At 40.7% G+C, this 16,994-nt stretch overlaps 1 protein-coding gene across 2 annotated transcripts in view; it reads right to left on the bottom strand.

Moving 5' to 3' along the window:
- The window catches only part of kcnn3 (potassium intermediate/small conductance calcium-activated channel, subfamily N, member 3), a 54,215-nt gene that overhangs the window by 36,144 nt on the left and 1,077 nt on the right, over nt 1–16,994 (bottom strand). Inside the window, exon 2 of one of the 2 annotated variants that reach the window (XM_019253958.2) lies at nt 16,187–16,994. This exon is cut by the window's right edge and continues 319 nt beyond it. In XM_019253958.2, coding sequence (XP_019109503.1) covers nt 16,187–16,994 — 808 coding nt within the window. Of the gene's footprint in view, nt 1–1,635; nt 1,660–16,186 lie in introns of those variants that run through there. The other variant, XM_019253960.2, reaches the window with a different exon arrangement.

Consider the following 16,994-nt stretch of genomic DNA (forward strand, 5'->3'; position numbering starts at 1 on the left):
TAACACGCATGTGCACTCGCAGTACACATATACACCTACACAAACACATTCGTTCATCAACTCATTTATACAAGGACGTACATGGAAGATCAAATCTGTTGTTCATTCATTTTAGAATATATTTTCATTGGCAGCAACATATATTTTTATTGTATCAACAGTGCGTTTGATCTCCAAATGTGCTGTAGGAATGAACAAATCAAGTCAAGCGTCACTTCAGGTTCTTTGGCATAAGGCCATGGGGTATGTAAATTTATGCTCCTTAAAACTTCCTGGTATCACAACAAAAAAAAAAGGTGATACTCTACTTCATCTTCTGTTTCTTGCTGTCACCTCATCCATTACTACCGTGCATCAGGAAACCTTGGTAACCATGGTTGTAGGATCCAAATTGTGTGTATATAGTTTGGATGGTTTAGATCACACACGTTTTCTGGATCACCTTAACTTCCAGTAATTGGCACAGGGGGCGTGGTTGTGGTGGCACCTTATTTTTACCTGTGCACGTCAGACAAAGAGGGTGAAATAGGCTCCAACATTTTCTCATGTATTATATCGTCTCATATAGTTTTGTCTAGTTCAGTAATTCAGTTACGCCAATTTAAGTTGCTGCTGTTACTCTTCAGTTAATAAACACCATGAGACTTACTTGAGCTGACTGTAGATTTTTTCTTTGGACTTTAACGTGTCACAGGAAGAGTCTACTTACCCTCTTAGCGCCCTTTTCAATGGATAGTGGATGCTACAGTTTAGTCAACAGAAAATATCCATCCACAAAGCAGCAGGAACGCGATTCAGTGTGGGATTGTTTACATGGGGATCACTTTTGAATGAATGGGCATTGTTGTATTTTGTTGACTTTCTGGACATGGATCGGTGTGGAAATGTTCTTGTCGCCGGTAGAACATCACAGCCATTAGAAGCTGTGAGCTTGATTGCCTCGATTCCTTCTGTGTATTTTGTTGGCAGTTTGACTGGTAGGAGCCAGTGTTTGTCTGGTGGTCTGTCCATCATCACAGGATGAATCCTACTAACTTTGGTTATTCTTATTAATTGAAATATCTCTAAACTATTGGATGGATTGCTATGAAATTTGCTACCAGTATAGATGGTCCTCAGAGTCCTAAAGGTTTTATCTCTAGTGCCATCATCAGACCCACATTTCTGTTTTATGACCGAATACCTTTCAAAAATAACATTTTCAACTTTAACTGATAATGCTAAACATCAACATGTAAGCATTATAACTAGAAGTGATACACCGAGCCTGTCTTTTCAATACCATTTGTTTCAGGCTATCACGCTATCATTAAAGCATTATTCATTCGGGTAAAGAAAAACAAACAAACAAACAAACAAAAACACCCTTACGATAGACTGACATGTTGTATGAGTAAACAGTAGTAGCTGTCGTAAAATTGAGGAAACAGATGTCAATATAAAGTATGTAAAGTAATTATGATAATAGTTTACTAATAGCTGTAATTACTCACGTCAATTAGTTGTTATACAAAGCACAGTCACCAGGCGCATAGTATTAGATGGCATTATGCTATTTCAGGATAAGGATAGTCAAATATAACCAAAACAAGGGTTCTCTTAATACTTTTTAACATCAACATCCTGCTTACTCACCATGTCAAACTCACTCATTCCTATTGAAGAGGTTAAAAAAAAGGGGCACTCCTCTGTATGACCTTGATGCCTCCCTGGAAATTGTATGCCCATTAACCATGTTGGCCTTGTTGCCCTGCTCTTTGTCTGTATTTTCTTTCCCCGCCCTGCCTCTCTGCCTGTCAAGTCCACCCCAGCAAAGGAATGTCACTTGACTGTAACATTAACATTAATCAACATGTGTGATGTTACTAGAAAATACCAGCGTGAAAGAGCTGTTGTTGAAGTCATACATCCTGCAAAGTGGAGCACGTCTTCTCATGCTATGTGTGAGTATATGAGAGTGTTTACAGCTAATGGAGCTAACATAACTAAAAGCTAATGGAGATGAAGACTGAGTCACTTCAGTGCACTGGTTAACAGCATTTCGTTGTCTGAGTACTTGTTACTTTGTTCAATGACAATAAAATTGAATCTAATCTAATCTAATCTTAGACGTGAGGGTCATGAAAACACAACCACATGACGTTAGCAATGTGTGGATTTCCTTTTTTAATTTTTTTTTATTCTATGTTAATTTGTGTTTGTCAATGCTGTATGTTGTGGTTGCTGTAATTAGTGAACGTAAACAAAGATGTAAAAGAGGTGTGCCATGATGTGTTTTTTTATTCACTACTGGTAATGTTGGTCAGTGTGAAACACTAGGCCTATGTGGTAAATATCAATAATAATGTAAAAAAAAAAAATATGATAAAATGATAAAAAGTGGTACACTGCTTAATAAAATGACTTAAGGACTTGCATTCAAGTGAATCAACATTGTGTTTTGTAACATATGACCTTGATACGGCCCCGACATGTGGGGCCAAACGTCCCAGGCCTGGTCAAAAATATTAAAAAGTTGAAGTAATTTTCTCAGACAGTGGATCACTGTGGCAGTTCAAACAAAGAGCTATTTGTTGGAGACTATTTTCAGCGGCACATTAATATCAATTTGGTGTTCTGGAGAGTCTTTACAGCAGGGCAGCATAAGAAGGAACGCAGTGGAAAAGTGTGGCTCATTGATGATTGTCAATAGTTTTTGGACAAGCGTGTAGCTTTATGGCACAGAGGGATAAGATGTATCACATTTTGGCTTCACAGGCAATGCTTGTGACCGTTGATTGGGCTTTCATGGGATTTATTGATAATAGGAAAAACTTAGATTTATCCTTTAAAGTCAGAAGAAAAGACAGAAGAAAACTACACAACCTTTCAAATAAAACTACATTGTTTTCACTTTGTCAGCTATATATGTCAATAAACAAGCATGAATAAGATACTGGCTTGCTGACCTTTTATCAGATATTTGCCAGTGTAGTTTACTAGGTGTTCCTTGTCAATATTCTGTTTCAAAAGCTTTTTAAACTTCTGAAACATTGTCAGAAAAGATTCTTTACACAGATGCAAAATGCCAGAATAAGCAGTCAAACAAAACATTTAGCTTGACTCATTTTCCAAGATTTAGAGATAAAACTAGCTGCATTTAGTGCTTTGGTCTCTAAAAGACACACTCACGGAATTAATTCATTTGTCTACATCAACTCAAGGATTACGTTTTGAATCGCAGAGAGTAATATACAAAAAAAAAGTGCATAAATTCTCCACAAGGTCACATGATGAACACGGTCTTCTTCCCAAAGAAGAAGAATTGAGCCACCTTAAGACTGCAGCATCTCAGAACAGATAGGTCAGTTGTTAAGTAGGATGCAATCACACACACTTGATCTGAGTGTGCACGCCGAGTTCAGACGTTATTAAGCAGAACCTACATTGCATTTTTATATTCATGAATATATATTGCAAGTCAGCCTTCTGGAAAATAGAGTGTGTTAGTGTGTTACTGTGTCTATTTTGGGTCTCTGTAGATACTTCAGGGCCTTAATAGTATTAATTCAACATCACAAACATACATACACACACATAAGTCTAGTTTGTCAATCCTCACTGACACCCTCCTCTGTTTAGTATCCTTTCTCACATAATCAAAATCTGAGAGAATTGAAGGTGAAATTAGGCGTCCTTTCCACAATTGTAACACACGCACACATGAGGAGAGCATTAAGTGAGTGTTGTTCATTTGTTCCTCATATCATGTGGTTATGGGCCACTGGACAACACTGGGAGAATGCCATCTAGTTTCGGCTCTCTGCTGATTTCCTCTATCAAGCTTGCCCGAAGCTCTAGCTGTCTTTTGGTCTTTATTTGCTCACACTCTGTTTCTTTCTCGGTCTGTCTCTCCTCTGCTAATGTCTCATTTGTACTCACCGAAGCCGAAACTAGGTGCAAAGGAAGCCAACATTCTTGTACTGATGAGAACTGTAAGTTTAGAGCACCTAGGGGACCATTTGTGTTTTTGAAGAGGAGGTTTTCAGGCCTAGGATGAATGCTGGTGTCGTGCCAGAACCAGCACTGGGCAAGCGGACAATGTAACCGGGCTCACTAGCCTCTATACATAGTGACATGGGCAAAAAGGGCGAAGGGGACATTGAAGGAGGAAGCTAAAAAGAGAAAAAGGAGACAGTGACTGAGCAGAAAGCCGCCGGAAAAGAAGTATATCTAAAAGTAAATCTGGGACTGGCTTTTTGTTGCATAGAGCTTTGTGAAATAAACGGCTGAAAGACAAGACGCCGGGCTGGGCTTCTTACTGTTGGATTAGTAAGTAATATTAGCTGGCCGCTATGTCTTGTGTTGTTGCACTTGTTTGGCTGTTTGCAAAGTTGTCCTGTCCATATATCCAACAGTGGTATTCTGTAATCTGAAACTGGGGGCGCTAAATCCAAAAATTCTAATTTCTACGCAGTGTTGTTTTAATCATCCAGCCTCTGTTGGCCGTTCAGTTCTGCTCATCACAATGTCAAGTATGCTTTGATTATGCCTGTTTCTACCTCTTTTACTCTGCCTGTATAGTGAATGACTCAGCTGTGATGAGAAGTATGTGCGTACATGCTTGCCTTCTGTTCATTTCCAGTTTTATATCATGGCTGCAGAGAATTCTTTTGATTCTCTTTGGCTGGCAGGGGTCCATTAATTTCTAGTAACTGGACTGTTTTGTTCATAATTCAATAGAGACATGGACAGCTGTGAACAGCAGACGCACACAGGCTACAGTCAGTGACGCTCGAAAACAGGAAGTGATTTCATGACTGCAAGAAGAAGTGCTCCTTTGTTTGACTGCACCACAACAAAGTCATTTGGTGCCTTTGTACTTCCTTAAAAATGGATGTGATGTTGATAACGGATCCCTCTTACAAAAGTCTCTTTTGAACAAGTGTCCACCGTACTTTTCTAGAAAATGCATGGTCGACACATTGCCTGTTTCAATTCAAGCTAACAATTTTAACCCATGATGGATGCCAGTGTGGCATACATATAGGCACAATTTCATTTGTCACCTCAATGGCCTACCCAAGAAGTCTTGGTGCCCCGTACAGGCACTTACTTTTTCACTTACTTTATTGTTTGTTTGGTTTTCTCCACATATTTACATGGCTTAACATGTTCTAACACATAGATGTTGCTTCTGGCATTGTTTCCGGAGCCATAGGTATATTAGCTGTATGCAGTAACCCTTTCTAAATCGCTCCGAGGGGAAAAGAAAATGCACGGTCGATGTGTCATGCTAGCTGATAAATAGCTGCAAAGTAACAACCACACATATTTGATCTTAAATCAGTTTGTTATTTGTGTTTCTGGGCATCCAAAGGATAGGAGGAGACAAACCCTGTCATGTCAAAAGAATCTGATGTGTGCCAGTGTACATTCTGTTTCAGCTATAGGCTGTCTTCAGTATTAATGAGACATTTGTGGGTGTGACTTTAAACAGTAGTCAGGAACCTGCTAGTGATTAACGTCCATCTGAGACTGATCATCAAAAAAACTACTAGTGAGATAAATAGTAGTTGGAAAATATGCAATAAATAGAAAGAGATCATATTCCATTCTTGCAAGTTACCTGATGACCTGTAATTAGTTTACGCCCTATACAAAATGCATGTATGTGCCACCCTTTTCATTTGCAGGACCTACACACATTAATCAAAATGACATAGTCGATAGACAAATAGTAAGAAAAATTGTAGGCTAGTAAGCACATTCAGTCAGTTATAGAAACAGCCAGGCCAAGTAAAAAAATGCATGTACATATGTAAACTCATGAAGCATAGGACCTCCGTATAAAATATAAATACTCATGAATTAATTATGTATATTCACAAAAAAACAAGACAACAACAATTCCCAATTTAAGCTCCCGGGATGCTCAGTCTGAGAGTATCCAAAAGGCCTTTGGAAAAGTTTCCTCTCCCTATCTGCTCCCTACAACACTGGTCTATCAGCTGCAATATGTTATGATGGAGGCTTGTGCCGCCTCAGTTCCCTGTGTTTCCCTTTATTTTTCTCTCCCCTTATGTGTCTTGTTTGTCTCTCCCTGTTTGTTTGTGTTGCTGGGTGTGGTCTCTGATTCTCCCTCTCACCTATCTAACCACCACCATCCCTGTTTCTCATAATCCAATCATCATTCAGTCTCCCTTGCAGTAACAACGTTATGGCCATCCTAGTGAATTTTTGGAAACCTGTCTGACCCTGACCTCTCCGTGACTCAGGGAATCTGCCTGCCATTCTCCAGCCATGTTCAGCCCTCTCTTGTCTTCGTTCCTGTTTTTTGGTTTCTTGTCACCACCGACCCTGCAACTTTCTGGATCACCCTCACCACAGAAGTCACCCTGTCATCTCTGAAACTATCCCTGCTAGTTTTAATAAACAGCTTTAATTGATTTTAGTCTTTGGCTTGTGTTTGTATTTTGTGTCCAATACCATTTAACATTTAACACAATACCCATGAACCGTAGACTGCCAGCAGAATGAAAGTGCCTGATTACAGGAAACTTCTTATTTCTATTTGTGATGTTACTCTTCAACTCTCTTCGACTCTTCTCAATTCTCTTTTTTGTTTTTTATAAACTTTTTTTTATAAACTAATGTACCTCATATGGAGGAGTTGGAGGCTTTACTCTATAACTTACATTCAAGAGAACAACATGTTCTGTCTACGCAGTTATTTATGAAACTGGCTGAAAAAGTCCTGACTAAAAACAATTTTAGATTTGGGAAAGACTTCTTTTCAACAAAGTACTTTCAGTCCTAACTATGCCAACTTGTTTATGGGAAAGTCTAAAGTGGATAACTTTTACAATAACTTGTTTTTTTTTTCCACACAACTTGAAAAGAAGTTTTGACCTACAGTCAGATATTAAAAATAAAAGTCATTTGTAGCTTGAAATTCTTCTTCATCATCATTATTATTTATTTTACTCTATTGTTTTTAATTGTTGTCTGTGAGCTTCTGTAAAGCTTGCTGGTTCTCATTATAAAAATTATCAGTGTTGTTGAGTCCTTGAATTTCAGGAAATTAAGCTTGAAGAGTCCTGCAAATGTCCTTGAGTTAAGGTGTTGAAACCCTGATTATTACATGACGACTCATGTAATAATGTAGCAATAACTACTGAGTACTTACAGGTCACCATGTTGATGCCGTTGTTGCCATCGCAAGATGGTCTCTAGTTATGCAATTTTTCTTTCTTGTGCATCCCCAATATAAGTGTGTCTCTTTTCCTATTTATTTTTCTCCAGCTGTGTAATTGGTGTGTATTGATCAATGGTTCGGTGGACAGCATGCAGAGATAATGAGCTTTTGGAGCTTCTTTAGTTCAGTTCCACAGACACACACACACACACACACACACACACACACACACACACACACACACACACANCACACACACACACACACACACACACACACAGTAGGTAGTATCTAGTCAAGGGTTTTCCCCAAATGTCCCCACCTCATTCTTAGTGGCACAGATGTGAGAGCAAATACCCGTCGCTTAACAACACATTACTCTCGTAGTGATAAGTCGCTCACTACATGTGTTGTTAACGCATGTGTGTGTGTGTGTGTGTGTGTGTGTGTGAGTGTGCTGTAATGAGTTAGCCTTGGGGGTCTCTCCCTGTCAGAGCGATGCCTTCTTGCAATCAGTCTCCAGGGAAACAGGCACAAGACAGAGGAATGATGTCACCTTAGCAGGATAAACACACAGACAGACACAGACACAAACACAAACTCAGCTGCACATTGACACACACCATTACAGCCCTACACACTCAATTAAATCCAGACAAAGGGAGATGTGAATGTACACACACACACACGCACAGGCAGGTGCATCCATGAGTACTGATATGACAGTGCTGAATAGATATGGTAGAGACATGAAGACACACACTTCATACGTGCTTATAAACACAGGAGACCACTCAGTGACATAAATGTTCACGTTTGTGGCAAATGATGCAAGTTATAACACACACACACACACATTCGAGATATAGGTAGCCGAACCTCATTACATTGCAGGAAATGAGCATATTTGTACTTGTTAGTAGGAAGACCTATGGGATTTACTGCCCCTTTAGAAGCCTGCGATCTAGAAGATGAAGGGAGTGGGGAAGAAAAGAGAGAAGGTAGAGGTAGAGGATAAGGGTGCAGAAATGCTGAGATGGCTGATAGCTCCTTTAGAGAATACTGTGGTAGTTGGTTAGCTTAATTCCCTGATGATCCTCATGTACTGTCTGAAAAGCTGCACACAGCCACCATAAGTGGCCTCGAAGAGAAAGGTCTGTAAAGGTCTCCCAGTAAATGTCTGCGAGAAATGTCATGGATAGGGGAGCGAGGGTGGGGAGGGAGAGACGGAGGTAGCGCAGGGGGAATGTAGGAGATGTTGTAAGCCTGCTGAGATGGCAATGACCCCCTTGGGTAAACAGAGACATATTGAAGATTGGAACATAAACACTCCTCCTTAAGTGAGAAAAAAAGAACGGTGACTGGAAGCAAGCACTGCTGCTAATCTGTGAAATCATCTATGCTTGTGGTGAAAAATGGACAGTAAGTGGGTACAGGCCTCTAACACATACACACAACAGCCATCTGGATGTCGAGGTGTCAAAGTATGTGACAGGTGATGCTGACAGCTGTGTGGTCCCTCAGAATAGCCATGTTCCATTGCAGGCCTCAAACGTGGTGTGGTGCAGGGGCCCCCGAGGAGCCACATGAGTCTTTGGCAAATGATCTATTGATCTGACAATGAGAGGCCACATGCTGAGGTCCCAGGTGTCCAAGGGCCTTGGTTATTCTCAGATACAGACATATGTCAGACAGGGACCTACTTCCTTTTAACCTGATCCTAATAAAATCAATAATAGAAGCTTATAAAAATGTTTTGAAGAGGGGCCGTCCTCATACTGTAGTTAACATTTAAAAGTGTCAAGGTCCCGGGTCAGACTGGTGACACTGATTATGAATTGAGTTAAAAATACAGTGCCACTATGTTCAAGATAGAGACTTTAAAACTAGTCTCAAGATAAATTATGACAGCAATTGCTTTGCCTTGGATGCTTTCTGTGGGAAAAGCTCAAAATTCCGCCTGAGAGCAAATTAAATTATTTCACATTCATGAATTATTTCATCATCTAATATTCTCTCTGCATAATCTATCTTGGCTCAACAACTGTGATTGGAAATTTACAGCATAGGAATTCACTGCCACTGCCTAAAGCGCTGAATATCAACAGTGGAAGAAGTGTTCAGATGCTTTAATTAACTAAAAATGACCAACACCACCAATATGGAAAACAAAATATGAAAACATTATTTGACATTAAGCACACAAGTATTATGAGAAAAATACACTTAGTATTACATTAAAAGAAATTACATAATTTGATTGTTAAGTTTGTAAGTTTTGTTGTAACTGGTTGAGGTGGAGCTAATTAACTCTTCTGTTTGGCATTTATTGTATCATAATATCATAGTATTTTTTTAAGCTTATTGTGTTTTAATGTAAAAAAAAAAAATGGGGGGAGTGAGAGGGACAGTAAATCTGGCTCATGCAAAAGTGTAATCGCATTGTCATGAAGGTGAGATGACTAAGAAATAGCCAAAGAGGAGAAGGTCGGAAGAACAAAAAAACAACATACAAAAAAACCCCACACGCAATCTGTTCTATGATCAGGCGAGTGCGAAGAGCCATGTTAACAACGGTGATGAGACGGTAGAGACTCATGAAGACAGATGCGGAGGTTGCTCTGTTTCTACTTGACACATGGGTAACATCAGTTTTCTTACGTTTCACAGCTCCCTTTCAGAAACTGTCTCATTTTCTCTGCATACTCGCTTCAGATGAGCAGCTACTAGATAATGTCACCTTCCTTGTTATCTTAGCTACAAATCCACGCTCCTCTCTTTGATCACAGAAGTTTCTAAATAATTGACTTACTAGTTTTTGCTCAGTTGGGTTTTGGATGCCGTGTTTGAGTGCTTGCTATGAGATAGAGACATCCACTTCCACGCTGTATAAGCTTAGTTGTTGTTAGTGTTATTGCCTTGGTGACAAAGCACATGAATCCATGAATTTAGGGGGCAGAGCTCATGAAGGAATACTAATGGGAGGGGTGTATTTGTATGGCTTTTGCTTAAATATAAACAATGTTTTGATGACTGACTTTTTTTCTATATATGGGTATATATGTCTACAGTCAACATTTAGTCTTATTGACCAATGATCATGTATGTAATATAGATAGAAGGACGATAGCTTTGGATAAATGATATTTTGGGTTTTCATTCAAGGATAGACGACAAGCTCTGTGATCTCTCTGTCCTGAGTCAGACAGATGCACACATGTCAGTGTCAGATGGCCATTAACCTGGATTATGTGGATTTTAATCTAAAATAGTAAAATGGTTTCGACGAAGCCAATGTAACAAAACAATGTGGAAATATGTAGGACTTGATATTGTTAGTTTCCCAACTGGGATGGACAATAAATGGAGAGTTGAGGATTGACAACACCCACACGCTGCTAGAACCATTTATATATAAAAAAAACAAACATGCATATCCACGCAATCCACATACATCCATTTAAAATATTAAACAGTTCGCTGATGATGGTGTAAACATAGATTTTCATTTCTGGTATTAAATGTGTCTCATTGCAGTGATTTAGAAAACAAACTGATCTCAGATGTGGCCTTGATTGTGGACTTGAACTCAACTCAGTTAGACGAGTAACTCTCAGCTGTAACTACAGTATTTGCTGCTATACATATACGCCGCTATACATATACGCCGAGTAGCCCAGATTTTCGTCAAAATGTGTACCCACATCCCCACAGAGACACAAACACCCTGTCCTTTTCTGTTAGCGTTTTTCCCTTTATCATTCCTAACGCACACCAAACCCAATCAGTTCCATTCTTGTTATTGTTATTAGGGCTGGGTGATTTATTGAATTTTACTTTCAATGACAGTTTTGGCTTTGAGTGATTATGAAGACAGTAATTAACAGTCATTAGGTTATTGTTCCTGTTTTTTTCACACCTCTTTCCCAGGATTTCAAAGTAGGCTATGGCATGTTTAGTTAGGCTCGCCCAGATGGCAGGTGCCTTTGTCATCAAATTAGTTGTAATGAGTGGGGTAGGGTTGTGTTGTGGTGTGCAAGGTGTGGTTATAAAATGGCATTTATTTTGCATATTTCACGCTCCTTCTCAGGCACTGAGATCAAGCAATGTCAATCATGCAATAATTAAGATAGGTGTGCTCAGCAAGGTCATGCACACAGGCCCACACAAAGATACATTAAACTTATGCTGGGAGAGCAGGTGTGGGGTCATTAATGTAGCAAAAATATTAATAAATGTGAATGAAAAGTTATATAACTTTATAATCAGATTTGCAGATGTAAGTGAGATTTGTGAATGTGTCCAAATCGCAACTTTCTAACTTTATTCACTGATTTTGAGTAAACTGGATTATATATTATGTTTTTTTCTGATGTCCCCCGGCTGCTCTGCCTAAACTCTGTCTGATTTCCTGATGGATAAATAGCTTTAGCTATTGCTGAGACATGCAGCTAGTTAGCTGGGCCGCTGAGCTTAGTGGGAACATGGCTGGACCTGGACCAAACAAACTTGTCTCCGCCTGATTCTGTATTCCCGGTTGTCAAACAGCCTCCACTGGTCTCGGAGGCTGTTGGCCTCGATCCGCATTCATTGTCAAGGCTTTTGTCATACATAAGTAGCCATGGATAATGAGGCATACAGATAAATCGCCACACACATTTCCAGATCTCTGCTGCAGTAGAAGCCCAAGACCAAAAGTCATGAGTAAAAAAACATGAGAGGCCTGCCTGAGTCGTATGCATTTACAGATTTGTCTGTACATTTACAGAGCTGCATACAAATGTGAATATAGATTCTTTGCACATATCCAAATCTGTTTACACACACATGGATTAAGATACATTTTCACAACTCTGTAGTCACATTTGAAAATAGTTTTGCTACAGTAATGCCCTTGTAAGCAGGCAGGCATGGTCTATATGCACTATGGCAGTCACAAACCCTCATACAAGTTAGAAGACAAAAGGCTAAGCATATGACAGCTGCACTGCAAGTATCGGCTCTCTACAGTGATGACTGTACAGACGTCTATAAGGGACATGTCTTCAATTCCTCTCGCACAAAACTCTTGCTCAGCAAGGAGGGAAAATACTATCAAATTGGTCTTGATTTAGTAAACTGATGATAAAGGCTATAATACAAGCCCAGAGGGACCAAAAATACTAAACTGGGAGAAGAAGAGCAGCGACATGCTGTGGCTTCCTGAACCGCTCCACCTTAAAAGACTTTATCAAGTAACACATAGAGCCTCCTTTAAAACAAAAAAACTGCTGTCGCCTCATCTCACTGTGTGAAATACTAGTAAATTATTAGAGATGGTTTTAGTGGAAGTCAAGGGTGTAGATAATGTTGTGATAACATATTATTATAATAATGTCTTGAAAACATTCAATACTTGTGGCGGACTTTTTCTTCAGCGGGGATGTTTCTTTCACAGTGAAACCGAACTTTTCTGACGCTGGTTTCAAGACTTTTGCTAAAACGTCACAGCCGAGGAGTCAGGGTTCACGTGATTCGCTCTTATCTTCCCTTCCTTGCTCTAAAAGAATGAACAGGGTTCCCTTCAAGATGTAGTACTCAGTATAACATAGAACTGTAAAACCTCAAGTAGGATTTTATTTGATGAACTTAACCTGCCTATATTTCAATTTCAATACTGGCCTTCAGTTCCTTTCATACAAAACTCTTGGTCAGCAAAGAGGGGAAATACTATCAAATTGTTCATCTAAACCACTATGTATAAAACCTAGCCTATCGAGTAACATATCAATTATGAATCTTTCATTTGATCTAGCTCCGAGAGACAGCGCATCTAGGCCAACCTCATGCACAGAGAGAGAGAGAGAGAGTCATCCTTTGATGACTGAAGTTGACAGTGAGCAGTGGGTTGAGGAATGGAATGAAACCTGTTTATTCGCCCAAATGTGTCGCCACACCCGGTGAGGAAAGGGACTTGGTAATTAATCCGAGTTTAGTTTCTAATTGAAGTTTTACGGTATATAAGGTCACTGTAGTTTTTCTTCCACGATGGTTGGTTTTAAGGGTTTATTCGCCAAAGTACAAAAATAAAAATTTTCCACGTGCACTGTAACTCACGATACCTGTCCTCTCACACGGTCAGAAAAAACCTCCGCCCCCTCAGGCTCTCCTCTCCTCCACGCTGCCCCTTACTTCCTAAACACCGTGCCACAGGTACTTTCTTAAAGGCACAGGCACCTATTTTATCTGTTTCACCATAATTATGAAAAAATGAGTCATCAGAGTTTGTGCATATAATAATTAAATTATAAAAACTACTATGAAATACAAAGTATATACTCCATAATGAACTGAAATTACTATGAACTGTTTTATCAGTCACACAAATACACACCCACACCCATACCCTCACACACACACACACACACACACAAACAAGGTCTTGCCAACCCAGTTTGTTTATCTGCATTCTTTTTCTTCATTTTCATGTTTTTGGGAGCACGATGGAGCAGCTGGTTTGGTTTACACACACACATTAGAAGTATACAATGACATCTGGTTGACAGCTATTGTCCTTAACATGGTCTATGAATGTATCCATACATGTTTTCAATAATGAAAAATGATCTGTAGCTATCATTTACCCACAAGCTCTTACACAACCTCTCAAGGATGGCTGTCAAGGCACAGCATACCAACTAGCAGCTCTATATGCCAGGATCCATTTCCAATGTGTGAGTTTGTATGCACATGTCTGCTGGTGCATGTGTGGGTGAGTGATTATCAATAATCAATAGAAGAAATCATTCAAGGCTTCACCTCCAGGACTGGTTTAAAGTACTGCATGAACCTCTTCAGTTCTCCCTCTGCCGTCCCCCCATCCATCTCCTTTTCCTTTCTCTCTTTCATCTTCATGATCTGTCCATTTTTCACAATAACCAGTGGGCTTCTCTCCACCTGAATTATCTAAGTGAGGGCTTGAACTGTCTGATGGAACTCTAGTATGTGTTGGAGTCAAACCAAATCTGCAGCCATAAAAACAGGAAAAAAAGATATAGAACTTGGCACTCTGCATTTAAAAATCAATTTTGATCATGCTCTCCTGAAACATACTTAATGGCTTCAACCTCTTTTTTAATTGTGACTATGAGGTGCAAAGACATTTTACAGACTATTGTTCATTAACTCTGACTTCCCCTTCTTAACGAGATTTCTTAATGAACATAGATCGAGCACTGGCAAACACAATGAAACACACAGACCTACTCGTGTTTACAGCTGTCCATCAATTCCTATTGATAGACGATTCTGCTTGCATCAGATGAGAAGGGTATTGGTTTTAGCTTAAGAACCTAAATCAGGCTTTTCATTATCGCCTTTTCCTTTTTCTCTCCTTCTACAGCCTTTCATTTCTCGCCCAGTCGCTTCTCTCTTCCGATCACACTCCCCCAGTTTGACGCCCACTGGAAGAGCCGAGGAGCAGAGGGAGAGAGAAAGTGAGGGGACAAATGAAAGAAAGCAAGAAAGAAAAGAAGAAAGAAAAATAAAGAGACAGGCGTGGAGTTGAAATAAAAATGAGACAGACAAGAGAACATTAAAGGCATCTGCCATCTCCTTCAGGGAGGAGAATAGGCCGACAGAAAGGAAGAAAAGAGACGAGGAGGGACTGAGAGGGAGAAAAATTCAAGCCATGAATTTTAAAAATTAAAAAAAATAAAAAGACATGGACTCTAAAACTCTGTTTTTCATAAAGTAATGAGCAGGAGTGGCAAAGGCACAGCCAGCAAAAGAGAACAGACAGATTCTTCTAGCAATGATAATAACAGAGAGAGACCAAGTATCAACTGGAGACTTCAAACAGAAACAGAATGAAGGCAATAGAGACACACCCAGCTGGCCTATTCTAATAGGCTACCTGTAAATCTGTGCTCTCACATGATCCCATATCCTCCCTCACATGATCAGTGATCCATATATGACAAGCTGCATAAGTGGAAGTAATGTTTCCACCTTATTAGGTAAAGAAAACCAACCTTCTGTGACATGACAGAGCGAGAAGAAACGATGGAACAAGGACAAAAGTATCTTTGCATTGGGAAGGTGAGCGCAACATGCTCCAAGGCTTACGGACACTGTGACACAACACACACACTCGCACATACATAAACACAACCAAAATAAACAGACAATAGCAGCCAGGGGCCGATTCAGCTTATTACACTCCCCATTACACAGACAAATGAGATCCTGGCCTCCTACTGATAATCTGCCCCCCATGTCCTCTGCATTGTTGTATTACATCACCCAGAAGCAACAACTGTCGAGCCTGGCTATTATAGTACACACCCCTCCAACAATATGGGCATGGTGCTGGTCAAACTGAATGGGATGTACCAATCATGACTTGGTCATTAACTGGCACAAACTGACTCTAATTATGTGGCCATTGACCCATCCAAGTCAGCCAAAGGCAGAGGTGTCCTGACGGCCTGGGAGTTGTGGATGTCTGCCATTAAATGTCCCCGATTTCTTTCTGACCATGGTGACCTTTGTTAGTTCTTTCTCTCTCCCCTTATTTTTCCTGTCACTTTTACTGGCTACTATCAAAATAAAGGCAAAAATGAGCGCAAAAGTTAACCAAGGACCAGTGTGCAATCAGAACAGCCTGGTGTGACATTTGTGGACTTTTTTGGGCAACTTTAATGTACTGAGCTTTCGTTAAAGGGGCAATCTACCAATTTATTATTGTACTTTCATAAAGTTTGGAGCAGAGGCTGAGATACTTTAACACTGGATTGTATACTTCCCATGATGCAACTCGATAGTATCTTTCATTTAATGCTTCCCATTTGTAACCAGCTTCCCCCTATAACTCCAAGCTTCAACCAAGATAACCCTGATCGTGTCACTATGACATCATTAGGGTTATTTTCTCCAGGCCATAGAACAAATGCAGTCATAATACCCGTAATGTTTATGTGTAAAATCAGTGGGATTCCCCTTTAAGTATCAGTGGTCTGTTCCCCTCACCTTGGTGTACACGCCCCATGACAGCTCCGTCTCAATCACCATGACGACGATGCCAAACATCCCGAAGATGAGCGCATAGTCACTCAGCCTCTTTCTCTTCTCAAAGAGCGCCCTGCGATGCCCCAGTTTATAGCCAATGTTTTGGTTCTTCCGTTTGGGGGCCTTGGAGGTGCTGCCCCTAGCCCCAGTGCCCACTGCCCCGACCCCACCTTGCCTGCTGCCCCTCCCCGGCTGCACCCGCCTGCTCTCCACCAGTGCGTGGTTCTGGTGGTAGATGGACATCTGGTTGGATGTGGAGTCAGTGATGTCATACCCTCCTCTGGGGTAAGGTGAGTCTTCTTTGGATGAAATCACAATCTCTGGAGGGCTCTGAATTAGGGGTTGATTGGTAGAGGACGGGGCTACCAAGGAGGTAGGAGGGGCTTCTCTCTGTCGGTCATGCCCCCCAGCAGCCGTTGCCCCGGCAACAGCTGAAACGCCGCCCTCTTTGGTTTCACTGCTGCTGTCTGATTCGATGAGGTTTCTGCGGGAGGCGCTGAGGCGGCTCAGGGGCTTCATGACCCCGCCTGTGTACTTACAGGAGCTCATGGCGATCTCCGTGAAAGGGTTACTGTCCCTACGGTGGACCAGAGGGCTGGCCTGTCTGTGTTTGCAGCCCCTCTCTCTCTCCCTGTCCCTGTCACGCTCTCTGTCCCTCTCCCGATCCATGGAGGGCGAGTGGGATGAGTAAAAGAGGGCATTGTAGACCGGGGAGTTGTCCCCGCTCAGACTGTGCTGCGAGCCCAGGCAGGAGGAGAGTGGGGTGCTG

This window comes from Larimichthys crocea, chromosome XIII, assembly GCF_000972845.2.
Source record: "Larimichthys crocea isolate SSNF chromosome XIII, L_crocea_2.0, whole genome shotgun sequence".
Taxonomy (NCBI): domain Eukaryota; kingdom Metazoa; phylum Chordata; class Actinopteri; family Sciaenidae; genus Larimichthys; species Larimichthys crocea.